Source organism: Microcebus murinus, chromosome 16, assembly GCF_040939455.1.
Source record: "Microcebus murinus isolate Inina chromosome 16, M.murinus_Inina_mat1.0, whole genome shotgun sequence".
NCBI classification, from domain to species: Eukaryota; Metazoa; Chordata; class Mammalia; order Primates; family Cheirogaleidae; genus Microcebus; species Microcebus murinus.
The window spans coordinates 20,567,204-20,592,828 of record NC_134119.1 but is presented as its reverse complement, the minus strand read 5'-3'; the positions used below and the strand labels follow the sequence as shown (position 1 = coordinate 20,592,828).

The 25,625-nt window shown below is 50.2% G+C and overlaps 1 protein-coding gene across 1 annotated transcript in view; it reads right to left on the bottom strand.

Annotated features, from left to right (window-relative positions):
• The window catches only part of JAG1 (jagged canonical Notch ligand 1), a 35,788-nt gene extending 12,798 nt beyond the window's left edge, over positions 1 to 22,990 (bottom strand). The window contains exons 1-8 of the mRNA XM_012780819.3: positions 22,420 to 22,990; positions 21,652 to 21,957; positions 12,932 to 12,983; positions 7,357 to 7,611; positions 5,589 to 5,649; positions 1,633 to 1,763; positions 1,220 to 1,339; positions 656 to 769 (exon numbers count right to left, since the gene is read on the bottom strand). Coding sequence (XP_012636273.1) covers positions 656 to 769; positions 1,220 to 1,339; positions 1,633 to 1,763; positions 5,589 to 5,649; positions 7,357 to 7,611; positions 12,932 to 12,983; positions 21,652 to 21,957; positions 22,420 to 22,500 — 1,120 coding nt within the window. The 5' untranslated portion in view covers positions 22,501 to 22,990. The remainder of the gene's footprint in view (positions 1 to 655; positions 770 to 1,219; positions 1,340 to 1,632; positions 1,764 to 5,588; positions 5,650 to 7,356; positions 7,612 to 12,931; positions 12,984 to 21,651; positions 21,958 to 22,419) is intronic.
• Between the last annotated feature and the right edge of the window lie 2,635 nt (positions 22,991 to 25,625).

The following is a 25,625-nucleotide window of genomic DNA, read 5'->3' as shown; positions in this document are numbered from 1 at the left end:
GAGTTTACGTGGCCTGCTGGAGTCCCGCGGTGATGGCCGAGGGCCCTGGTGCCAGCCCAGGCAATGGCTCTAAACCCCACATCTGTAACCACACCTCGGGTGCTGATGACAGCAGTTTCCAGGCCTGGCTGCACCTCAGAATTCCAGGAGCTTATTAAAGACTAGGGACTCCCTAATTCTGGAGCGAATCTGCAGGCCCAGAGATCTATTCTAAAAAGCCCTGTAGGTGGTTCGGACATATAGCCCAGTCTCACTGCCAGGGTAACTCTGTAGCCTGTGTCTTCCTTCTGTGGTCCCCTGACCCTATGATAAAGTTCAATAGTGAGTGACAACCTCCCCCGAAGGCAGCCTCTTCATGGCTGCAAGGACAATGGCCACAATGCAGAGAAGGCAATTCCAGGAGGCACGGGCAAGGGAGTAAACTATTCCGTGCGGACACTTCATCCAGTAACAGATACATGTGCTACCCTAGCAGGGCACGGAGGGGCTGGGAGACTTTCTAAGCATGCAGCCACCAGACTGCCCATTGGACGGCACCTGCACCCACCACCTCCCATTGAGACAGACACAAACCTGGGTACCTCCCCCCCAGTTCTGTATCTTGACATGACACGATTATCCTCTAGAATAGACATTAGCCAAAAACTGGACTTACTTATGGAGCACGTGGGACCGGTCCAGCCTGGAGAACACTCACACTCAAAGCCCAGGGAGGTCTCCTTGCAGCTGCCTCTGTTGTGGCAGGGATTGGAGAGGCAGGCGTGCTCAGCTACAAAAACCAGGACAGCCATCAGCAAGGGACACCCGCTCCATGCCACCCGCGCGCTCTCCCCTGCAGCCCAATTCCCACACCTTGGCCACTGGGCTCATGCATATCTCAAAAGCTAAAAGCAAGCGTGTGATATGACCCCACTGCATCTAGAAAGAAAGGCAGGCATCTGTCTCACTAAGCTGTCTCCAGCCAGCCACATTCCAAGACACCTCGAAGCTGGGTCATCTCGTCTGCCCCCCCTTCCTATGCTAATCGGCATCACCAAAAACACTTTAGGGACTAGAAAGAAGTTTCAAAGACCCACGCAATGGCTAGGACAACAAGTCTTAACTTTGGAGGCTCTCTTTTTTCTTTTTTAAACAAGTCCTTAAGTGTATTTTTCTTTTTTAAAAAAAAGATGAACGTACAGAAAAATTAAAGGGATCTCACGCAGCTTGGACCACTTACCGATTTCACAGTTGGGGCCCGAGTACCCCTCAGGGCAGGAACACTGATATTTGTCAGGACCTGTGTTGCTGCAAGTTCCCCCGTTGAGACATGGCTGATGAGTCCCACAGTAATTGAGATCTGCCAAAGAGATGCAGAGGTCACCAAGAGATGCCTGCAAAGACTGCTAGCTCACTGTGTTTCCAGCCCCAATCCTCTTTTCAAAATAAACCCCCTCTCCAAAAAAAGAACACACACACAAACCACAAAACCCCATAGCATTAAAGGAAAATTTAAACAGATCAGAATAAAAGCCCCCACACAAGAACAAACACAAGTAAAACTCCATTTACCACCATCCCGCCCCCAAGATCCCATGTTCCTGTCAAGCAGGGCCCACATCCGGCCCTGGTCTCCCTTCCTGAGGGGCATACCTTTGTCACAGAGCTGGCCGCCCCAGTTGGTCTCGCAGAGGCACTGCCAGGGCTCGTTACAGGTGCCATGGACACATCCCGGGTGCGGGATGCACTTGTCACAGTACAGGCCTTGCCAGCCATACTGGCACCTGGGGACAGACAGACACCGCAGGTCAGCCTTCTGGACGTTACGGGAGAGCTGCACAATTCAACCTAAAGGCTGCAACGTCCTGGCCTGTTCTGTTTTGTTTCTGGGGACAGGATGGTCGACTCTCAAGGCTCGATGGGGGCTCCTTATAAACAAACAGTTTCACAGCTGGGCCAAGGTCCCCTCCCAGCTGACTGCCGACAAAAAGAGGACAATTTGGTGAGAGGCCAGGGTGGGGATGGCCTTCACAAAGCCACTCTCTCTTCTCAGGCTCCCACAAGTGAGCCAAGGGTGGGGGCACAGGATAAATCAACTCCCTCCCCTCACTGGGACAAACCACAGAGAGAAAGGACTCTCATGGTGGGGACAGCAAAGGCTGTACTAAAGTGTCCTCCACCAATGCTGCACTTGCAGCTCTGCTTGGCTCTGTGTCTACACAGCAAGTCACAACCCCCAGATCCTAGCGCACAGAAATGCCACAAGACACCGAGTGGGGCAGGAAGCCATCTCATGATGCATCTCAATCATCAAATAAGGAGATAACAGGGCACCCTCCAATGGCCAAGACCAGGGTAGGATCTCTAAACCCATTTCTGCAGGGAAGGTAAGGGAAAGGTAGCACTTGGAATCAATTCCATAGATAATTTATGAACCATTACTGTTCCTGGTCATGCTAATTTATAGTTATTTCTCACTTTGCAAAAAAAAAAAAAAAAAAACAAAGCGCAAAGAAAAAGGTCAGCTTAGTTTATCTAGTACTGGGGGAGTTGAGTTTCCTTTATAAGCGCCTTGCTTAATCAGACTCTTTGAACCAAATGGTGCCTTTGATCCCCAAACAAAAACACAAATATAAACCTTCACCTGGGGAGGGAGAGTGAGCAGGGTCCCAAACCACTCTCCCCTCAAGTTTCAAGCCCTCTGAAACTTTAACTGCCTTCTCAGAAATCAAGCTTTAACAATAAAAGGTGGGGCAGGGCAGGGAGAAACACCAGCTAGCCTGATGTGGGACAAAGGTGGGTGCACATGGGACAGGCAGAATGTTTCCAGAACAGGACCTGGGAAAAACCATGGTCTGCATCAACCCCCTAAGCTGCTCAGCTGTAACTCTGGAAAACAACCCCCCCTTCTTCCACCCCCACCCCCCAGAAGGAAAGGCTTTCAGCTTCCAGAGAGCTGGAGGCAGGCTAGCAAATCCTTGTCATGGGAAAATTATAGGGATCTAGCTAATAGCTAATCACCCACGGCTGAGAATCAACTTAACCCCCGAGAATACTGACTAACCACTTCCAAACTTCTAAGAACAAGCTGTCCACAACCAGATCGAAAGTGTCATAGAATGTGTGGTTCAAAATTAATCAGACACTGGATTCTAGTTCATGTAAAATGGAATGTCAGTCTAAATGGCAAGTGATTGTTTAAAGGAGTAATAACATCTAGTAGAAATAATTTAAAAAGTAGACACCCAAGTTAGTGAGAGATGGTTTGGCAGGTTGGGGACATTCAGTAAAGGCTGACACTCTTAACCTGAAAGATAGCAAGAGGGAACTGCCTGGGAAACGGCAATATTGCTGCCATCTTCCCCTATTCTCATCCAAACTAAGGATCACTAGACCTCTTCAATTTCCCTCGTAAAAGCAAGGAGAGGCAGCTGAGGACCCAACCTCACCTCTTAATGAGAGCTCAATTCCCAAGCATAAAAAGGCAACCACAAGAGGCCATGGATGACTTCAAAAGAAAACAAATAAAAATACTGACCCTGACAGAGGCATCAACCGAGTTATCCTGGTTTAATAATATATGATTAAGATTCTCATGAGAAATTGAAGTGACTTTTCTCATACGATGATTCATAATTAAGTTTGATATTATTGGCAGGCTTGCAATAAAGCAAGCGTGTGCACCCAGGAACAGGGAATCTAAAGTCTACCTGGGAACCACAAAATCAGTAAAGAGGAGGAGGGAAAAAAAAAAACCCTGTGTCATACATAATCCAAAAGACAACTTACAGGTAACTCGCCATTCAACTATTTCTGGAGCAGGACACAACCTGAACTTCCTTAGCTTGGAGGTTCTGTTTTGATTTTCTTTCAAGGTAAAGGGAACGAACTGGGCTGGAAGACTATGCAAATGACGTGTGGGAAAGTGGCACCTTAAGTAAATAAGGGCACCAGTGCGTGTCTGGGCAGGGAGTGGGAGGTGAGACTTCGAAAGAGAAAGGGCTAAATTCTGGAAACAAAGCCTGTTGTTCTGGCTCCGAGGGCCCTCCCCTGCAGAGCAGCGTGTTTATTCTGATGACAGTAGCACAAATCGCAGTTGCTGATACTCATCTGCGCAGGGAGCAGGCTCGAGTCACTAATAGCACTGCCATTCTGACTTTCTCCAGAACACCCTTAATTACGGCGAGTTAAGGTAGGTGGATTCCTGCTCCACATTTGGCAGCGATGCTATTAACTACTACAGTCAGCTGCCACCAGTGGGAGTTAGTAGGGGGGTCAGTAGGTAAAGCAGCCCCCTCGGCCTCACAGAAAGCAAACTATCTTCCTGAAATGTAGGGGGAGATAATTTCAGTACAGAAATTATCCTCAGAGTTCAGTGTGCACCTTGCATGGGATAGGAACGGATGACGTGATGGAACCATACAGGTAAAGGCCAGATAATTTTTTTCCTCTCCAAAGCAGCAGCCTTGAAATTGAGCAGCAAAATCAAGTGGCAAGCTTGTCAAATGCAGATTCTGGGACCAAACCAAGGGACAGGGAGTGGGGTGGAGCCCAGAAACCTGCATTTTAACAGTCCCCCAGTTCATTCTTAATTACACTTTGGTCTATGAGGCAATGATTCCTCAAGCATGGCCCCACCAGTGGCAGTGGCACTTGGGGGCTTGTTAGAAATGCAGATACTTGGGCCCACCCTAGACCTATGAAATCAGGGTGTTTTAATAAGAGCTCCAGATAAGATTAATTTGAGATGTATTGGTTTAGAGTAGACTGTTTCATAAGCTTCCCTTTGCTCAAGTCAGAGTAGCTTCTGGGACCAAAGTAACAGGCCCAAAGGATCCATTTTAGTGTCATATTAAATCTGTTAATCCTTAAAATTTGAAAGGAGGGAGAGAAAAGCGTAAGACTTTCAAAATGCCACAGACACCAGCAATATTTCCTGAAACGAGCCCTTCCCAAATTGGTATAATATAAATTTCAGTAAGTTTCAGGACCCGTAATGGTGAAGTGGTCAGGGTAGGTCTCCGTTTGGCTTTCGCATTGTTCCTGGACCATAAAAGAACAGACTTCAAAGGCAGCAGCAAAAGTCTACATTCATCAGGCTCAACTGACAAGATTCCAGGGCAGCCATTAACCTCTCAGCACCGGCCCAGCTCCCGCCTGCAAAGGGGCCAGGAGATTGTACTAATCCCATTCTAAAGAATGCTGGACTTTCCCCTATTGATGGGAAAAGTGGGGGAGGGGGCCAGGAGAGGAAACTGGGTGGAGGAGGAAAGGGACTCAAACCAACTCACATTTCTCCCCCCAGCCCATTAGCACTTTAAGGGAAGATTATAAAAATGTGTTATCAATTTACAGAACAGTTAATACATGAAGTCACTAGCTATGCCCATAAGAGTTTTTTTATTCCAAGAGAGAAGCGTGTGCATTCCATCAGACAGCTGGTATAATTTAATAAGCTTCGGATGTGCCTATCTGTTTTTCTTTTTTTTTTTTTTAAAGCTTTCTTGTTCTCCAGAGAAAGAGAGACATTCACCATAAAGTCAGTCCCTCTTTTTACAGTAAAGGAAAAATTTTCTAAACACTCACAAAAAAACAGTGTAGTCATTTACCTGCAGTCACCCGGGAGTTTGCAAGACCCATGCTTGAGACTGCAGCCCTGTCGGCAAATAGCTGTAAAAAAAAAAAAACAAAAAAGACAAACCACAGAGGGATGTGTCAGCACACTGTCTGTTCGTTCCTTGCACTGCCACCGTCATGAGAATGGCCTAGTACATTAAGCCCACAAAATCCATGATTTTAAAAGATCTCATGTCAAGTCCATTGTAAGGAGAGGAAGATGGGAGGGGCCCAAATAAATCTAGCTTCAAGGCCACGCTAGTAGATGCTTAAAACATGATACAGTTTGGGGACAAAAATGCAGGCAAGTTAATGGGGGAAGGGGACTTTCATCCAGTCTCTCCAAAACAATAGCTGCCCCAGCTCCCTGAGCACAGCCTAGTCAATTCCCACCCTGTCCACACCACCCCCTTCAACCCAAAGGGAAAGGGGGGGGAAAAAAAAGGTATAGATAATCCTTTCCCAACCCACCCAACTCTGTCCCATGAGGGCACATTCAGATGAGCCCCAGCCTCCTTAAAACCCCCCAAAATTGTCTAGGTTAAAAAATCCTATGGGGCTACCAGAGCCAAACTGGGCTGGTTTTACTGAGCAGGCTAATCCAGTGGCCAAGTCTGGTGAGACTTTTGTCAAGTATCCTTGTAAAGCAATTCTCTTTGTTAAAAAAAAACTGAACTGACATTAAAAAATAACATTAGGTAGTTTAAAAAAAAAAATCAGTGAAGATTACCTAAACACCAACTACTTAAAATATGATCAATTCCAGAAATGCCATCCTTTTTAAACTCTTGTCTTCAGTTATTTTAGAAAGCAGCATTGCCCAGCAGACCTGCAAATATCTTCCCCCATGCCCTGTCCCCTCCCATTATAGTTCAAAAATTCATTTTTAAATTTGAGTTTATCATGAAAGTTTACCTAATGATCATATAAAATAAGCAGAGCATACTATTGTTCACGAGGGGAATAGGATCTGGTGAACCAGTCACCCATCAGGTTGCTATGAATTGGCACCACTGAGTTCTAGAAGGGGCTGGGACAGCAGTTCTCTGAGAGCTCATGCTGCCATGGGTGGGCCCGATCCTACAGGAAGGAGCTTGGGCTAACTGCTCAGCCCTCCCCCCTCAATGCCACGGCCCCCAAAGGTGCCCAACGAAAGTGTGCTGCAAAGCCACCTGGAGCTCATGTGCTGTCACACTTCCTACAGCACTGACTGTTCAGACATCAGCTGGGCTAATCCAGTCTCATTTGGCATCTGTTTTGGGTCAGGTTCCTCAGAAGCAGAGCCCGAGAAGGGAATTTAGGCCCAGAAGAAAGGGACTGAGAGAAGCAGATGGGGCAGGAAAGGACATGGTCTCAGCTGGAGTCTGGCTTCTACCTGATCCCAGGGGACACGCTGGAGTGTGAACTGTGCCACCGCGTTCAGGCAAAGGGGTCTGGCCTTTGGGCCCCTATGTCAGTTGCTCACTGGCTGAGCTGCAGGGATGGGGCACAGAGTGGCTCCGGCTGGACCAAGGACGAGTCCCTGGAGAAGGAGCAGCTGTGAGCTGATAGCAGCCACCGCTCACAGCAGCTGGGGCTAGGGACACCAGCCAGCCACGGGGACCTGGACGGGGCACCAACCTCATCCTTCACATCCAATACTTTTGTGCTTCAGGCCTAGAACAGCAGCTTAGATCCCATCCTGCCTGAGCATGCCACATGCCACCTGACTGCTGGCACTCAGTGCCGGTTCATCTACCTGGCACACGCAGGTACACTTACCTTTGTTACACTCGGGCCCCATCCAGCCTTCCATGCAAGTCTTGTTGCCATTCTGGTCACAGGCATAGTGTCCAAAGAAGTCATCTCTGGGGCGGCAGAATTTATTGCAGCCAAAGCCATAGTAGTAGTCATCGCAGGTCACCCGGATCTGATACTCAAAGTGGGCCACCCCCGTGTTCTGCTTCAGTGTCTGCCACTGCCGGCTGGGGTTGATCATGCCCGAGTGAGAAGCCTTTTCGATAATGCTGTCAGGTTCTAGGGGCAAAAGCAATGAATTGTGTTAACATCCACATCTGTGCCTTCTTCCCTGCCCATCTTGGCTACTTAAAAAAAAAAATAAAAGCATGCACATGGTACAAAATTCAAACAGCTCTACAAAAAAGGCAAAAAATGAGAAGTTCATGCCTCTGCCCTGTTACCTCTTACCTATCTACCCTCTTCATGGGTGCATAGTATTCCCTTGTCTTGAAATACCAATAAATAATTTACCTAGTTCCTGACATATGGGCATTTGGGTCGTTTTGGCCTCTTACTATTAAACAAAGCCATGATGAGCATCCTTGAATATATCTGCCTGTGTGTGATTCTGGTAGCAAGAAAAATGCTAGAAATGGAAGGGCCGAATCAAAGAGTATGTGTACAACCAATCCGCAATCCACTTCTGTTCACAGACCATCCCAAACTACCTGCTGGTGAAGTCCTGTCAGCCCGCCCTCCCACCAGCACAGGAAACTGCGTTTCCCAACACCAGTGCCAGCACTGTGTTATCAAACTTTCTGATCTGTGCCTGATAGGTAAAGAGGCATCTCATGTTTGATCAGCATTTAGTTAACTGATGGTGAGCACCCTTTCCGGTATTTATAAAGCCATCTGTATTTGTTCCTGTGAAGTGCTACCTGCTTCTCTTCTCTGACAACTTTTCTATGACATCGTCTGTCATACTGACTCGCAAAGCTCTTTGTGTATTAGAAAAGGTAGCCCCTTAGGGAATGTTGCTCTAGAAATTTCATTACTCCAGATGAAGATTAGCAATTTTTCTGGTTTTAGATCATGTGTCCCGTTTAGAAAAGCTTTGTCCATTTCAAAACTCTTCACTTGGAAGTCAAGGAGTGGACTAAGTTACATTTTAAAAAAAAAATTGTTAACACAGCCACCTTTTAAGTCAGCATTTAAACAGCAACACCATGAACTGGATGCATTTTACCTTTCTCCTCTGCCCAGAAGGCAGATGGGAAAGTAATTTGCCCCAGTTTAGAGACAGGTTGAGTGAGGGTTTGGGGTTTTTCTTTTTTTCCTCTTTTTTTTGAGCCAAGTCATGCCCCTTAAAGAATGCTTACCAAGGAAAAGCAACACCTTGAACTCAAGCAACTCCCGGGAGTGAGAAGTGGTCCCTGCCCTGAGGTCACTTATAATCTAGTCTGAGAAAAGAGACAGGTACAAAAATAGCTCCAAACACCAGGTGCCAGGAGTTCAGAGGAAAGATCTGAAGAGGCAGCAAGGTGCTAAGTCAGCACCCCAGCCTGGCTTCGTGTTTGTTTTCTTAAACCTGCCAGCACTAACCCTTCGCCACCTTGTCAAATTCAAGGCCATCTCAGAGACAGAATTAGGACCTACTCACAATGTCTGTGAGTCTTACCCACCCACACTGCTGTTTTTCTAGGCCCTGGGCCTGGGCTCCTTTACAAAGCTAGGTAAGCCCTGCAGGTGACCAGGAGAGAAGGAACTCCTAGGTGGTTTCATCCACACGCTCCACTTCCAACACGGCCCCGACGTTCACCCTCTGGGGTTCTTGAACTGTCGTGTGGGGCAAGACAAGCCTTGAACAAGCCCACACACCTGCAGACTTACACCCCAGCACGCACGGAACCACTTACAGATAACACCTTACTTCAGTTTTTGCAAACAAACATGGGCCAAGGAATGACAAAAATGTTCCTCCATTAACTGCGTGTTTGCTCTGCTGGTTCAGTTAAAACGTGCAGTGGGCGATTAGCGTGTGGTTACGAGACCTTCATAAAGGAGTCATTTAAACACGCTAGCCATGGCTCAAAGGCTTCCAACTTCTCCCAGGCTGGTATCAACAACAAACAGCTCAGACAAGAGTCCAGGGTGGTTCTAAGGGTGCAGGCTGCCACGTGCTTCTCGGCTGCTCGGCATGCTTTCTGCTCATTTCCGGGAAACACCATACGAGCGCTTCAGAATCCTCCATGGGGCTAAAAGAGCTGCGTAAGTAACGTCACACCAGCCAAAGCAGGGAGTTGAGCATGTCTGGGTTAGAAAGAGCAAGTCTACCGCCTGCTTCTTCCAGTGCTGACTGAATCACACTTCCCATCAGCTTGGGGCACTGTGACATATCTGGAGTAGGTCCCTGGAAGTCCAGCCTTTTGAGAGTGGACATCACCATGCCCCTCCGCGATCCCCAACATGGAGATGGATCATGAAGCACCCCAACTGCCTTGCAGGCTGGAGAGGCGATGACGGGTATGTCTGGGCATGATCCTGGGACCACACCAACCTGTAAACCTAGACGGGAGCCTTAGCCAACAAGGTCAAGCTTCAAGGAAAACCTGGTCCCAAGTGTGCCTGTTTGTGTTTACGTATCTATTAAGCATTAGAGTAAACTGAAACTGTTTGCTGTGGGGGAGAATGAGAAATCTGGATCCTCACATACCATAGTCCTGAAAAGTAACAGAAAGGACTCTGGAGGACTGAGGACAGGAGGGCCAGCCTTAGAAAATACCTGCTAACATTTCGAACAGCACACCCGGGCTTCATCCGGGCCAGAGTCAGCTGGTAAGGGTTTACTGCAGGACTGATATTGGAAGGAATTCTGTCCCCAAACTCAGGGCTCTGCCTCTAGTATCCATCCAAAGCCAGGATGTTTACAACTTGCTTGGGTCCCAAAGGGCAGCCAACTCCATTTGGGCTCCTCAGGCTTCTGCCCTCATGGAGTACAGTCCATTGGGAGGGGCTGAGGGTGAAGAGTAAGGAGCAAAACATCCCAGGCAGAGCAGACAGCACATGCAAAGGTCCTGAGGCAGCAGATAAAGTTATGCATTGGAAGATGTCAAGGCTAGAGAAATGACGGACAACAACATGGTGTGTAAGACACAGTTGGGCAGGGAGAAAGGGCTGGGCTTTGCAGGCCATATGAAGATCTATCCCAAGAGCAAGAGGAAGCCACCGAGTGGCTGGCTTCTCATAGTTAAGGGAGATGATCAAATGTTATGCTCTGAAAAAACCGGAAGGCAGAAGAATGGAGAAAGCACTAGAAGGTTGATCAGAGAAGATATGGGCGGACCAGTTGGCAGCTCCTGTAAGAGTTCAGGCATGAGCAGATGGTGACTGGAGCAGGGTAGTGGTGGGGGGATGGTGGGAGGCAGCCAGATCGAGTGAAGAGTTGGTTTTCAGAGCTTGGAGGTAAGACTAGCTATGGATGCCAAGAGAGAGGCATCTATGCCACAGAGATCACCTACAGGTTTCTGGCTTATGGCACTGGGTGTTCAAACACTGAGGCCAGTCACCCAGAAAGGGCCCTAGGGAGAGGACTGCTTTTGAAGAGGAAAGATCCCAAGTTTGGTTTTGACTGTGCCGAGTTTGAGATTCTTTGGAAGCGTCACAACAGAGACCAAATAGGCAAGTGGATGAGCCACTCCCACCAAACCCACCCCCTCCTTCCTTCATCAGAATTCAGCAAGGGAGCTTCAGTGACCCGAGATGGGCACCTTGTGACTTTGTGCCATCCTCTCTCCAAAGTAGAGCTTAGAAAGCACTTTATTCCTACCTCAGTCTTCCTCGTGCCCTTCCAAGGGTTCAGTTACCACCCTTGCCCCCAGCAAGAGATGAAACACCCCAGAACCCCAAAATGGGCCTACTGGAAAATGCAGACGCTCAAGGGCCGCGCCAGACAGGTGCTGGCTTCCCAGGGGTACAGCTCTCTGACCTGTGGGGCCACGAGAAGCCCAGGAAAGGCCCTACAGATGCTGGGGCGGGGTGTCTCTCGCATGTCCCTGAACAACTGACCTGGCTCTCGTCACAAGGCCAGGATCCACCCTTCAAGGATGTTCACTCTGCCAATCGGATTGTTCTACCAGCTAAGGAGGAAAAGAGAACACCGCGCCTGCTCCAGATCATCAGAAGAGCCCATTTCTCTCCCCTCCCCACCTCCATCTTCCTAATGCTTAGTTACCATTGTAAGCAGGTCACAGTGACATAACGCTCACACAATCCTCAATGTTTGTGCCAGAGGGAGGGAGGGGAGAACCAAGGTGTCCATGACCCTGATTGGCATCAACCACAACCAAAGCCGGCAAAGTCCCTCTGTCACCGCCACTCCCATCCACCCCTGCAGTGGCACATGGGTGCCCCTCTCGGGAGGAAGGCTTGTCTCCTGGACTTTCACAAGCCTCTCCCCTCCCCGCCAGGCAGGGATGACTTCAAAGAGCAGGATTTAAGATGTCAAAGCAAGAGGGGTGACTCAAACAGCCTGGGAGCCCCAGCACGCCTGTGCTCAGCCACGATTCGGTGGCCCTGGGTGGCCCGATGAGCCAGCCACGGCTGGAAGCTGCCGGCTGAGCAGCCCTCACTGCACCCACGCTGGGCATGCGCCATCCTCAGGGTCAGTAAACGGCAAGGCAAGGGGAAAAGTGCTCTTAGCAGTGGACAGGGGTCACTGAAAGGGTCAGAGAGGTAGAAAAGCAAAAGGAACGTCTGGATAGCAGAGGACAAAGACAACGGAGGGGGGTCAACTCTTCCTCAAGCACAGCCCCCAAAGATTTCAGTGTGGCTCAAGTTTTCCAATGACAACCAGCCAGACTCTGCTGGCAAAAAGGGAACTCGCGGTTTTGGCTCAGGAGGGAAAACATTTTTTAAGTTACAGTTAAAAAGCAAGACCAACTTTTAAGCCAGCCTGCTGCCATTTCCATACACATCCTCCATGGCTCCTCTACCAAAACCCACCCCCCTCCTCGCGGTCCTGAAAAGTGACCTGTGCTGAAAACAGAGCCATCTTTCAGAAGGGGACAAGGCAGGTAATGGCCATGAAGCTCTGGAATTCCGCCTCAATGAAAGGCTTGTCGTGCGCAGTGTGGGAAACCCGGACGGGCCTGAAGCTCACCTGCCCACCAAGTGAAATTCAAGGTCGGTCTTTAGAGCCCAGCGCGCCACCTTTATGGCTTTATCTTTCTGATGAGAGATTAAACGCTCACTTAAAGTTTAAATGGACTTTTAAAAAGTCACTACTTTGATCCTTTAGCAGTCTACACGGTTTTAAAGTTGTAAAACCATTAAGATCTCTATCCCAAAGATAATCTAGGTTTCGTAATCAGGGACTGAGCTAACTAGGAGTCTGCTCTGGCCACTTAATATTCCAAGCTAAAATTCTAGGGGAAGTCAAGGAATAGATTCCATTGACAGGTTAGCCCTGGGTGGGGGATGGGGAGATAGTGGGAGCAGATGGCAGTGGGTGGCAGAAGTTCTCCCAAGTACTGAGGAGACAGATCCGGCTCGGACTGCTTGGCCAAGCACTGCACTTCCACGTGCATTTAAGGGAAAAGTCCATTAACGTGATACTTACGAGCAGTGTCATTACTGGAATCCCACGCCTCCACAAGCAAGGTGTAGGACCTCTGCAAGACAGATAAAGAGCAGCTTAGTGATTGCAAAACCAGGGTCGGCTCTCCGGTGCTGTACTTTCTTGGCCTCCCAGCATACCCCCAACCTGAACCATAAAGCCAAAGTGAAAATTCTATAGTGGCCATCACATTGAGGTCTTGGGTGTTTAAATCCAAAACAACTCCCCTTCTTTGTCAACATTCCCCCTAGGTTGACAAATGACCCCTTTCACCTGGCAGGAGCCCACTGGTGTCAACATGCATACAGGTGGCCCAAAGTCTTGATCAGGAAATGCCACCTCCCTGTGTGGGAGTGCTTAGCATAGAGTTTTCCAAAACTTTCCAGATCCCAACCTTAGTGCATGGAGGGGGGGGGGGAAGCCACACAAAGAAATTATTCTAAGCTAACCTAACCAGGTATTTGTACTGAGGGGGTATTGCTAAGGTTACACTTTGGGGCCTGGTGGGGCAGTCCCCAGGGAGGCCCCCTTTTCCTTTTCAGAACCCCTTTGAAAGCTCTGTCTGTGTGAGACCATCCTGGCTCCCACAAGTATCAGGTAACTCTAGGAAACAGGAGGGGGTAGGTGCAGGAGGCTCTGTAAGACAAAGAAGGCAACCTTGCTTGGGCAGTGGGCTGGGGTCAGATCCTGGGGGAGAAAGTACAAAGGGAGAAATAACCACACACCTCCAGGTTATATTTATTGATGAACTTATCTGTTAATAAGATCTAACATTCCAGGAATAATCGGAGTCCACTAACTAAACAGATTCCTGGATACTGGCAAGATGCCAGCTGCAATGCTGAAGGCACCTTTTTATCTACCAGGCTTATCTCAGAAGTATGCCTCCCCCTTAAGACCCAAAGCTATTAGCAAATTCCCTCTTTTACACAACTCTTCATTCGTGATTTACAATAAGGTCAAGTTTGACCCAAACACCAAGATTTAAATAAACCTTTTGCTATCTCCAGTGCTGGAGAAATATACTCGAAGCAGGTGGGGAGTAAAAGGGATATGAACACATTTAAGCATTCCTGCTTTGCCACCCTCAGAAACCAATCCTTCGGAAATAGCAGCATATATTGATGAAATAATATTGTGTTGTGCCACCAGGAGCACGCTGCTGCCAAGAGAAGGCTCGTATAAGGTAAAGGTAAAAAAGAAAAAGAAACCCAGTTTCATTCATAACTCGAGGCCAGCTTACTGCTCTCACGGTGACACAGCAGGTTGTCTCTGGATATAAAAATATCTTGTTATAGACCCTGCCTTGGAATTCAGCCGAAATATGTTTCATACTCAAAGCAGAGTAGGATTCCATTTCGTTCACTGATAACTGTGGGAAAATGTTCAGAAAAGCAAGCAAAACCGGGCAAGCCAGGGCACATACCCAGCCCTCTTCTGTTAGTGGCCAGAGGTCCAAATTCATTGTCGTCGTCATTAATATTTTATTAGTGAAAGTTATACCGTATTTACAGCCTCTTTAAGTTACCTAGGACTTCCTGCAAATTACAGGACTCTTCCTTAAGGGTGGCAAATTATATTTCTCTACCGATTTGAGGCAAGAGCCAAGTCGAAATGAGGCCAGATGTGTGGCTGATTCTGTATAATTAAGCCCTTCATGCGCCGGTCACGTTGAGGCCCACATCCTTCACTTCAACAATATTGCTGTAATTAATCCTCTGATTAAATGCATTGATACCAGGAGTTTTGACAGACTTGCACAAGCGCTAAACACATAATACCCACAAACCCCACTGCCGGGGAAGGTGCCCGGGACCGAGCTGGCATGACAGTCTCAACTCCGCTTAATACCCAAGGAGGAAGGCATCCTTAGGTCTTGCACAACAACTTGGAAGACCAGGCAGTCTACCAACCAGGCTCATCCTCACCAGGGCTGGGAAGACCTCAAAAGTGGCTAACCAACACCACCCCACCTTCAGGGAAAACAACAGCGCACACAGCCACAGATGACTGGCTCTTTTTGGCGGTTTTCCACAACTTGCCTTCTCTCTCAGGGATGGAGATGGGGTGAGGACAGGGAGCTTCAGAGATGGCAACAAAGCCTGGACCTCCTCTCCCCCTTGCTTCAGGGGCAAGATCAGGGTTCCAGGACTGGTCTCCTGGGGCAGGAGGCGGCTTCGGAGGAAAGGAGTCCTTCCCTCCAAGGCTCCTATTAGGAGGCGTTCTCACCACCTCCCTCTCCAGCCCCGCACTATAGATCAACAATCGAGATAATTTGGCAATGATTATTGGTTGCTAGGGAACTGTAATTTTTCCCAGGCCCACGCTTGACCTCTGTACATCCCTGAATATACATCCAGACACCGAGACCCCAGACCGTGAGCAGCTCATGCTATTAAACCATGTACCCGGCCACAAAAGTCAGCAATGTACTCTGCCCAAGTCACACCCACTTAGCAACTGCAAATCTGACCCCTGGCAGAGGCAGAATCCCCAGGCCCAGGCAGGCCTGGCAAGGCAAGTGTTCACACTTAACAGGTTCATGCCAAAAAACAGACCAAAAAGTTAGCAAATACCTGGGTTTTTCTTGGTTTCAAACTATAAAACTAAGCCTCTGATGAGCCCTGTGGCTTTCCTCTTTCTTCCTTATGTTTGCCCAGAATACTCTGGGGGCAAAGCAGGAGGGATGGGTAGTCAACAGATCTTCAGTCTGGATTTGCAAAGTGAGTTATAATTTTGCCCCATCTGAGCCCCAGGCCTAAGGAAATCTGTCAACCCAGCAGTGGGTGCCCCTTTTCTCCTGCAGGATCGAAGAGGAATGGTCAACTTTCCAAATGGCTGTTTGGGAGATTTCCATGGAATTTTACCTGGAGGAGAGGCCTGGCATCAGAGCCCCCCAAGGCAGGCTAGGGCCACCAGGTTCCTCCCAAGGCCAGATCCCCCGCACCTCCCTCCTGCCCTCTACCCAGGCTGCTGCTGGAGGGTTGTTCTCTGCCCTGTCCCACTCCACGGCGGTTACCTTGGCACTGGGCAGAGCGGTAAGCACTTAATTGCCACATTAAGAAAGGGGGATGTAAGAAACAAAGGTAATTGTGTTGGCAGCTGGGAGCTTCCTTTTCCTGGCAACAGTGACGGCCAAACCAAGCCCCGAGAAGCGGCTGCCTCCCCTCCTGCCAAGCTGACGGACACAAACAAACCGCCATCCAAACGGCACGCGTGCGGCGTCCAAAACCCCAGGCTGCTGCGACAGGCAGGCCCGCCAGCAGCACGCACATCCTGGGAATGCCCGACGTGCCAACTCGGGCATTGTGCGAAGTCAGTCGGCCCCTGGGTTTGTCGGGGGCCCTGCGCCCTGCTGACTCAACTGTTGCTTCCTGTCGCTTGCCCTGTATTAGCATTATTTTTGGAGAGGCCCCATTATTCTCCATAATCCTCATTTCAGTCAATTCGGCCAACTCTATTGTCCTGCCTGCGTCTGGGTGGCCAGAGTATAAAATATTCCAGTCACAACACATATGAAACAAAAAAGGTTTCAGAGAGTCCATGGACGGGCACACGATTGACCCATCATAGGGTTTTGGCAAGGTGAGACGAGAAAGGACAACTATCCTATAGCATCTAAGCTAAGACTTCAGTCATAGAAAGCAATCAAGTCTGCAGGGCTTGACATGTCAATAGAGCCCGATCTGGTTACAAAGGGTGATTTTCTCATCAAAGCCCAACTCAAAGGCTCACCAAGGGGCCCCAAAGCTCATATCCAGATTTGAGACTCTCAATGAGATGCCCCCACCCCCTTTCCCAGCATTACCCTTACCTGTTTGAAAAGCATCCCACTGATAATTAAATGCACCAGTTACAAAAGGGTGGCGAGGTTAATAGATAGAATACCGAGAAGCCAGCCAAGCACAACGGTCCTGTTCACACAGAGCAAGCCCGAACAAGAAGCCTTTCTACTTATTTACCAAAAGTGCATAAAAACTGGGCTGAACTGGTAGAGGACTCTGAATGTTTGACTATTTACGTACCCATTTTAACCACTGGGAGCCACCTTGTGGAATTTCTTTCCTACACGCACACTGTACCAATAGATGTCACTGACACACAGAAGTCAGCCACAGGGCTTCTGCGGTCCACACGGGGATTGGAAACCACCAAGGAAGTCACAACATGGCTCCTGGGCCCCATGCACCAAGGTAAAGGTGGGACATTTCTGAACCCAGGACCATCCTCCATGTCTTACTATCATTCTGGAATCACCACTTTCCACGCATCCCAATATATCTTCCTACAATGGGAAGAAAATGTTAAGTTTGTACTATTCTATTTTTTAAAAAATATATATTTAAGAGCTGGAGCCAAGTGTCACTTCTCTCAGCATCTTGGATCCTAATCTTGGAGGGTTTTTTTGTTTGTTTGTTTAATGGTGGGGACATGCCTCCAGAAATCTATCAAGGGAGAATGCACAGGAATACTTGTTTTCATAGACGACAATGCTAGCTGTATGCACACCAAGAGATTATGCATTTTTATCATAAGAAATCTTTGAAGCATGACATTAAGGCCAACTTCTGGACCTTCTACAATGGAGCTGGGGGCTGCTATGAATCCAGCCAAGGCCTCTGTGTGCATTTCTGTTTTCAGATCAGGAACAGGAAAGACTCCTTGTTGCCCTGGCTCTGTTTATTTTGTGAATAACTTTTTTCTCCATGCTAAACTTTCCACATGCCTTCTACCCGAAAGGTCCCTGAAGGCACCACTATTTGGTGTGAAGATTTTAGGCAGCATTCAGATTGCTAGTGTTCTGGGAGGTTGCAGAAAACCTTTAAGTTGCTGACTTATTTTTACCCTCTCAACTCCCCCAACAGCTTCTATGTCAAAAGCTCTATTGCTTTCTAAAAATGGTTTAGGTCCCTAGAGAATTATGGGTGTGGAACTGGTGGGTTGCAAACTCATTTAAGTACTGAGGGTTTGAATAAGTTGCTAAGAAACAAAGCAAGAGGGAGGAAGAAAGCACAGGTTATATCTGCAAGACAAAAAATACATATATTAGAAACCAAGTACCTGGAATAGGGATTCCATTTTGGGAACAACATTCTGCAGATGGTACGGCCCTTTCAAGAAGGAGCTCAAGCCTAGCTCCGTTTCCCCCCCCCCAAGCCTGGTGTTGCAACCCAGACATGTCATTTCCTCACTTTAGTTAGAAGTAGGTTTCTTAGGGCAAAAGGTGTTTTCTCTGCATGCAAAAAGTCCCTTGCTCTGAGCATGTACGCACGTGTGCTGTTCGTATAAATGCTGACTACACAGACAGGTTGCAAATACTGGCTGCAGAAAAGAGCCAGCTCAAATGAGAACGCCATCCCTCTGCCCTCCACATGCCCACACATCTACAGAAGCTCAGGGACTAGAAAAGACAACATAAAGGCACGGACTTGTCAGTTACACTCTGTGACTAATGTGGCGGCAGTTGAATTCCCAAACCCCTGGCAACTGGTCATCGAGGCCTTAACTATCAAGGAGGCCAAAGCTGGCATCTCTTGTATGCGAGAATCACATTTCATTGGATTTTCATTAAAAAAAAAAAAATTAAGTTGATCTCAGCAAATCTTTTAATAGGGTCAATGGTATTTAAATACAGGGTTAATAACCCAAATACCCCAATTGCTTTCCCTAGTTTCCTTAGATTGATTCTACCCCAGGGCCACCAGTGCAACAATACAACTAACTGGGGTTCTGGGGTTCCCAAAAAGCTTTTGGGGATGGATAGTGGTAATTACCCTAATGCATTTTTAATAGGCAAGCACTACTGGGATTTAGCAGTAATTTGGGGAGGTGCAAATTAACCATTTCAGTGATTTATAAGTGGTTATTCCCAGATCATTCCTTGTTAAGCCCAATTACCTCTCACAATGATGTTCTTATCACTTGGTACCCCTATTTGGGAATCATAAATCAGGCTCGTTGCTTCAAGTCAAGCCCCTTGGTGCAGCAACAGTACGGTGAATAGAAGCTGCTGATAAAAAACTACCACAAGCCCAGGGCTGGGGCAGTGGACACTAAGCGGGACATACTTGCCTACAATGTGGCAGGCAGGCCCCCCTCTACAGAAGCACACATGCACACTGTAGTGTGAACTGCATTTCATATCTGACCAAATCATTTCTTCTTCTTCCTCTCCAGAACATGAACAGTTGGCTTGATTGGGGTCATAATTCCAAACAAAAGGCATGAATTACATGACCTTCTACACTGACCTACCCCTGCACTCTGCACCCTAGCTCTTCTAGTATCAGCAAATTTGGAAACACAAATGGTAATTGTGGCTGCCTAGGGGTTGGGAGTCCAAGGTGGTTTGGAGGGTTTTTTTTTTTTTTTTAAACCCATATATCCTTCTGGTTACCTTTTGAGTTCTGTGCCAAGTTCAGTGATGACCCATTCAAGAAACTCACTTATTAACAGTTAATTGTCAAATTGAATGAAGCTGTGCTCCCTACTTCAATCCTTGCTCAGCTACCTAAGTGCTTTAAGTTTTACACTCTCCCTGGAATCATTCTTGGAAGTTATGGACTGTCATGGTTCTCTAACCACAGTCAGGAAAATAAAATACACCTAAACTCCAATTTCTCTTGGGAGGTAAAGCTTATGTTTCACAGGAGGCTTTTTTGGGGCAAATGGGTGGAGACTTGTTTATGAGTGACACACACTTTTGGCCCAACTTCAAAAGAACCACATTCTCAGTGTTGCCCCGTGGGTCTTCCCCTACTCTACAAAAGTCGAGAGTATTTCATGGTTGGTGACCCGTGGGGCCTAAAACCGCAGAAGAGCACCAGCAAATGCAAATCAATTGCCTCTCCTGCCCTCCCACACCATTTCTGCTCCTTTTCCATGCAGGACTCTCTGGCCAAGTGTCAGAAGGAGACAGACACACCTTCTAGGTCACTTTTCCCCAGCCAGCCTACCGAGCAAGCCTCCCTGTTTTCATCCAAGCCATCCTCTGACCCTATTCTCCAAAATAAACCTCAGCCAGGCTGCTGCTTTTCCACATCACTAATAAGACTCCTTTTATGGTCTTGTGAAAAGCGAGGGGCTCCGGACTGATCCTCCGGAGGAGGGTGGAACCACCTGCAGGCCCCTTCCCCCTAAACTCCAAACACACGTTCAAGGGCAGTCAGCATTCCCGGTCAGCTCGGGCCCAGCCAGATTTAAAGGTGGCCAACCTCTTTAGCTTAAAGTTCTCCCTAATAGGGGATTAACAAACAAGATAAACACTTTCTAAAAATGAAATCCCACGACAGTAACAGCCTTTGGACCTCAAAAGAACTTCACAAACCACAGTGTTTTGTTCTAGTTTTTCATATATATCTAAAGCCCCTTTTAATGGCATGTTTTTGATAACTGCCTTATCTCACCCCTGCAGAGGGCACTTTATAATGCCATCTGCTATAAACGTGGACGTTAAGAGCCACCCCAAGCTTCACACAAACCTAGCTAGACACCCTCCCCTCCCCTCTCCTCTCCGAGCTGTGAATCACAGCCTAAGCCCACGGACAGGAGGCAGCAGAGTGCACCCCATCAGAGCACGTGGTGGCGGAAAGCAATCCTCCGGGGTCCCGAGCTCCCCCTCTCACCACCCACTCTCCAGGCACAGGCTGGGCCAAGCCCCAGTCCTGGCAATGAGTCATGCCTCCTGGACAGCGGGAGCCAGGCAGAAGGCACACCCCCAACATTTCCCTTTCCTCCCCTTACTGCAATCGCACTCATCTTCCTTCCACCCATTTTGGGATGTTGCAAGGGCCTCGCTGCAGGGTCTGCCAGCTGGGTCCGGGCCTGGAGCTACTTTGCGGGCGGCCTAGGGGGGTGAGGGTCTATGCACTTGCACCCGTAGGCATTACCTCCAGGAGGCCATCCCTCCCAAGCGTTGGCACTGCCCCCAAGGCTTGCGGGGGCCTGTGCCCGCCCTTCCCGGGGAAGTTTGCAAACACAGCTGTTCCAGAGCCCGGGAACCGCTGGAAGTGAGGCCACAAGAGCTACACCGCGCGGGGGCGGGGGCAGGAAGGGGCCGGCAGGGAACGAGGGTTCCAGAGTCTACAGCCCGGGCGAGGGGCCCCCGAGAACTCCTCTGCGTCGGGCCGCCCCCAGGCCCTTGCGCTCAGCCCAGAGAGCGCCCCCGCACACACCAAAATCTCCCGGGGAGCAGCGGGAAACGGACTCCCCCCACACCCTCCAGGAAGGACACACCCGCCCTCCCGGCCATTCACGGGAAAGAGGAGGTTGCCAATTTGGACCGCGTTCGCAGGCCAGAACCGCGCCGAGTCGCCTTCCACAGCGCACCAGGTTTCATGGGTTAAAGCAAAGAAGCCAGCTATAATGACCTCCTGGCTCGGGAGCCGCGGCGCGGGGCTGGGGGGGGGGGCACTCTGGGAACTTCGAGTTGCAAGTTTAAGCCAGCCTCCCTGGGAACTCTCTGCCCCAGGATCCGCTCTGGGGTCCCCCCACTTTTGTGCACTAAGCAAACAGCAGCGGGGATGGGACCAGCCTCAGCTGTCCCTGCCGAGGTCTAACTACAGAATCTTGGCTCCCTAACCCGCCACCTCAAGAGACTTCCCCCAGTTAGCGCCTCGTTTCAAGCCAAGGCCCTTTAAATCTCTCTCGCACGCGAAAGCAGGGCTTGGCCAGACGCGGGTGCAAGTCTCTGCCCGGCCTCCTCCCCGGAGTCGGTCACTCACCGGCCAGGCGAAACTGAAAGGCAGCACGATGCGGTTGCGGTCGTTGCTGCGGCTGGACTTGAGGTTGAAGGTGTTGCCCCCGATGACAGGCGTGGACCCCGAGCCGAAGCTGCAGGGTCCCCCGGCCGTGACGCGGGACTGATACTCCTTGAGGCACACTTTGAAGTACGTGTCACACTCGTCGCGGGTGCACTTGCGGTCTCCCGGGTTCCGGGCGCCGCCGCAGCAGTTCCCGTTCTGCAGCTCCCCGTTCACGTTCTGCATGGACAGGATCTCCAACTCGAACTGACCCGAGGCCCCGCACACCTGCCGGCGAGGGAGGGAGGAAGGTCAGCGCGGGAGAAAGCTGTTTTCCTCAAGTGTGGAGGTAGCGACTATACCCTCTCCGCCCGCCCCGAAGAGCCCTCGGTGCCAAGTGAAAATAATTTTGCAAAACTAGTTTCAAGGACTCAACGTGATTCTGGAGCCAAAAAACAAAACAAAACAAAAAAAAAGCATGGAAAAAGAGTATGGGAGAAGTCCGACGACTGCCCGCGGGGCAAGAGCTGAGTGAACGCGCCCCTACCCAGCCTGGAGGGGTCACACTTCCGAGGCCGGGGCTCCCAAGGGGGAGTTGGCGCGCTCAGCCCAGGTGCAGCCTCTTGGGCGCGGGGAGTCGGGCACCCAAGGGCTCCCAAGCCTGCTCGTTGGGCTCAACCGCCAGAGTCCAGGGCGCCGCGAGAAAAGGGAAAGAACCGCCGGGAGAGACGCCCAGAGAGAGGTTCCTACCTTGGCTCGCAGGGCACAGAGCAGGGCGAGCAGGAGGCTCAGGGGGCGCCCGGGCCGGCCGCGCGTCCGTGGGGACCGCATCGCTGCGCCGCGCGCCGCGGGCACTCGGGACGCCGCCGCTGCTGCTCGCGCTGGTGCTCCCGCCGGTGCTGCCGTCGCCGCTGCCCCTGCGGCCGCCGCGTCCCGGCTCTAATATACTCCGCCGATTGGAGCATGCACGACTGGAAAACAACACCACTTTTCAAAAGCCCTTTCAAGAGCGGCCCGTTCCAGAAGGCAAAGAGCCCGGCCTCCTTTTATTATTCTGATCGCTTCTTTGAGGCGTTCCCCCTCCTCTTCCACCTCCCGGCTTTCTTTCCTTCTCTCGCGCTCCCCTTCTTTTATTATTATGATTATGCGCAGCCTTTTATTCCCTTTCAGATCAGCTGCATAGAAAGCGGGGGAGGGAGGGGAGAAAAAAAAAACCCGAGCCTTGCTCGCGGGCCGGCCGCAGGTAACACAATGACGCGTGCCCGCCCGGCTCTCGGAGAGGGATCCGGAGAGCCCGTCTGCCAGCCGCTGCCGGGGCTGGCCACCTCTACCCAGCACGCCGAGCAGAGCGCATGCGCGTTTATTAATATTCATGAGGGGGCGTGACCTCCAGAGCACGGCCCTCCCCTTCACGTTGATGGGCAGGGGGCACTGCGGGGAGGAACTTGGAAGGGGCAGGGGGCTCGGGGCGGTGTAGACGTCTAGGGTCCCAATGCAGACCCCCACCCTCGGGGGCTTCGGGCCTAGGCGGGAAGGGAGAATCCGGGGAGGAACTTAGAAGGGATCGCTGCTCAGGGACGCTCGGGAGCCCCCAGCGGGGACCGCCCCCTCGAGCGCCCCGGGCCGGGCGCCTCTGGACGCCCGTCCAGGCCCCAGGTGTAGGCGCCGCGGCGCTGGCCGGGCGGTCGAAGTGGGACAGCTTCCGCCTTCCGAGCCGCCTGCGTCAGCTGCGGCTTTCGCCCCAGGAGGAGGGCCTGCCTGCCCGCTGGGAGCCCGGCCCGCTTCCCGCGAGCGAGCGAGCTGCCCAGAGCGCTCTGCTGGCGGCGGTAGCGGCAGAGGCGGTGGTGGCGGCGGCGAGGCTGGCGCGCTTGCCGCCGTCTGCTCGCCCCGCGGAGGCGACCTGGGCAGACGCTGCTGGGAACTTTGAAAAACTTTCCTGGAGCCAGGCTTGCCGCAGATTCGAGGGGAAGCCTCGGCCGCGCCCCACCCCCTCCCAAATCCGAGACTGCGGAGCCTGGGAGGGCTCCCAGCTTCCTTTCCAAGCCGCGCCAAGGCAGAGGCGCGGGGAAACCGGGGGTAGAGGGCGGCGGGCACGCGGGCCCCGCTCAGGCTTTGGTTAAAAGCAGGCGGAGATGCTGGTGGGCTTGCACACCCTCCCTGCCGCCGGGGCCGCAGTGCCGGGATTGCACCTGTAGGCGGCCTCCGAGCAGCTCCCTGGGTGGCAAGGAGATGGGCCTGGAAAGGACCGTCTCGCCATCATCGTCAGCAGCAGAACTTCGCTTCTCTGGGTGGCAGTGGAAACCGATGCCGTTTCCCACCTTGAAGCGATCCTCGCAATTAACAGCGGCACTCCTGGTCATAATCAAGGTCAAAGAAAACCCGTGGGCTGGCCGAAGCTTCCACCAGCCCCTCCCCCAGCGGGCTTGCTGTGCTTTTGAGGGAACCTTTTTAGGAAAACATCGACCACCTTTCAAGGGTGAACAAAGTTTTGGCCCTAATAGTGGGTGTGTCCCACGCAGAAAATCGTTGACTATTCAGCAGCCGGTTTGGGGCTCGAGTCCTCCCCGACTGTAGGGCGTTTTGGGCTGCACCGAGTCAAGGGAAAATAGTTTCCAACATGCTGAGTTATGAGAACATAGGAGGGTGGGTGTTTGTGGTTATCTACTTATTGCATTTGATGAGAGGCTCAACATGAACAATATTTTCAGTGCCAGAACTCATCATTCTGGGGAATAAAAAAAGGCAGATAACTGACCTATATACATAGGTTCAAAACTAACAAGGATGATTTAGGGATCTTGGCATTTCAAGGACCCTAAAAATGCTCCTAGGAAAGGTGCGTTCTTCGTAGTAATGTGTCCCATCTTGAGCACTGGTGAAAGAATTTATCTGTATTTTGGAAGAGACTTATCCAAGAGCAGAGCAAGTTTACAATTGGTCGTGTGAGCAGCTGGCATAGGCAGTACCGATCTGGGTGTTTCTCTTAATGTGTCCCAACCTCCCCCCTCCCAGTTATCCTAAATGCAAGGCATCCAGTTGTCAACTGTAATCCCATCTGCTTTTCTCACTTAAGTTTCCATAAATACCAGTTTCCCCAACTTTTATGTCCTATTCCTAGCTCTACCCCCAAATATCCTTGAGTTGGGGTGCTATGTAATGGTTTAAAAGCAAAATGCTGGTGTCTGAAAAAAAATTCATAAAGGTCAGTATGGTCTTCAAATGCTCACTCCTTGGAGTTCCCCATGTCTGAATCTGTTTTAATTCTGTACCCTGTTCCCCACACACCCCTCAGAAAGGCTATGGAGTCAAGCCTTTAATTGAAGAGTTTAGATCCAGCCACCTGGCTTCACCAGGGCTGGGGTGGGGGGGGGTGTGAACTACCTGAGATTGCAGGTGCCTCCAGCTAGCAATCTCAACCGTGTATAAACTGAGTTCAGCTCCAATGCACCCTTGAATTTAGCCCCTTTGACTAGTAGGAAAGGGAATATAGATTTCTGAGGGGTTAAAACTCCCTGGTTAGCCCTAACGGGAATGTCAGATCACTAATAAAATAAACACAAAATTCTCATGTCAAATAGCACGGAGTCCTTCGCCCTTCCTGGGCCTGGGAACCCACTTTTGGAGAAGACAGTTGTGGCTAGAGGGGATTCTTTTGAAAATTTTTTGTTGGGGCTCTTCCAACTAATTGGGACTCCCCCAAAAAGCCAGTCACGTTTATTGCAGTAGACACTGAGTGGAAGCTCTATCCTCTACTTCCTCGAAGGTAGTTTTCAGCCCCACTCCCCAGAGAATGGGGAACTGCTACTAAAAGAACTCTGATATGGAGATTCCCCCACAGGCCAAGCCCATATCCTTACTTTGATATAGCCTTCCAAGTGTAAAGGAACATTCCAGAAAAAATGTTCTGTGAAGAATGCTACCTTTAGCCTACACCTGAGAGAAGGGGGAGAGGCTTG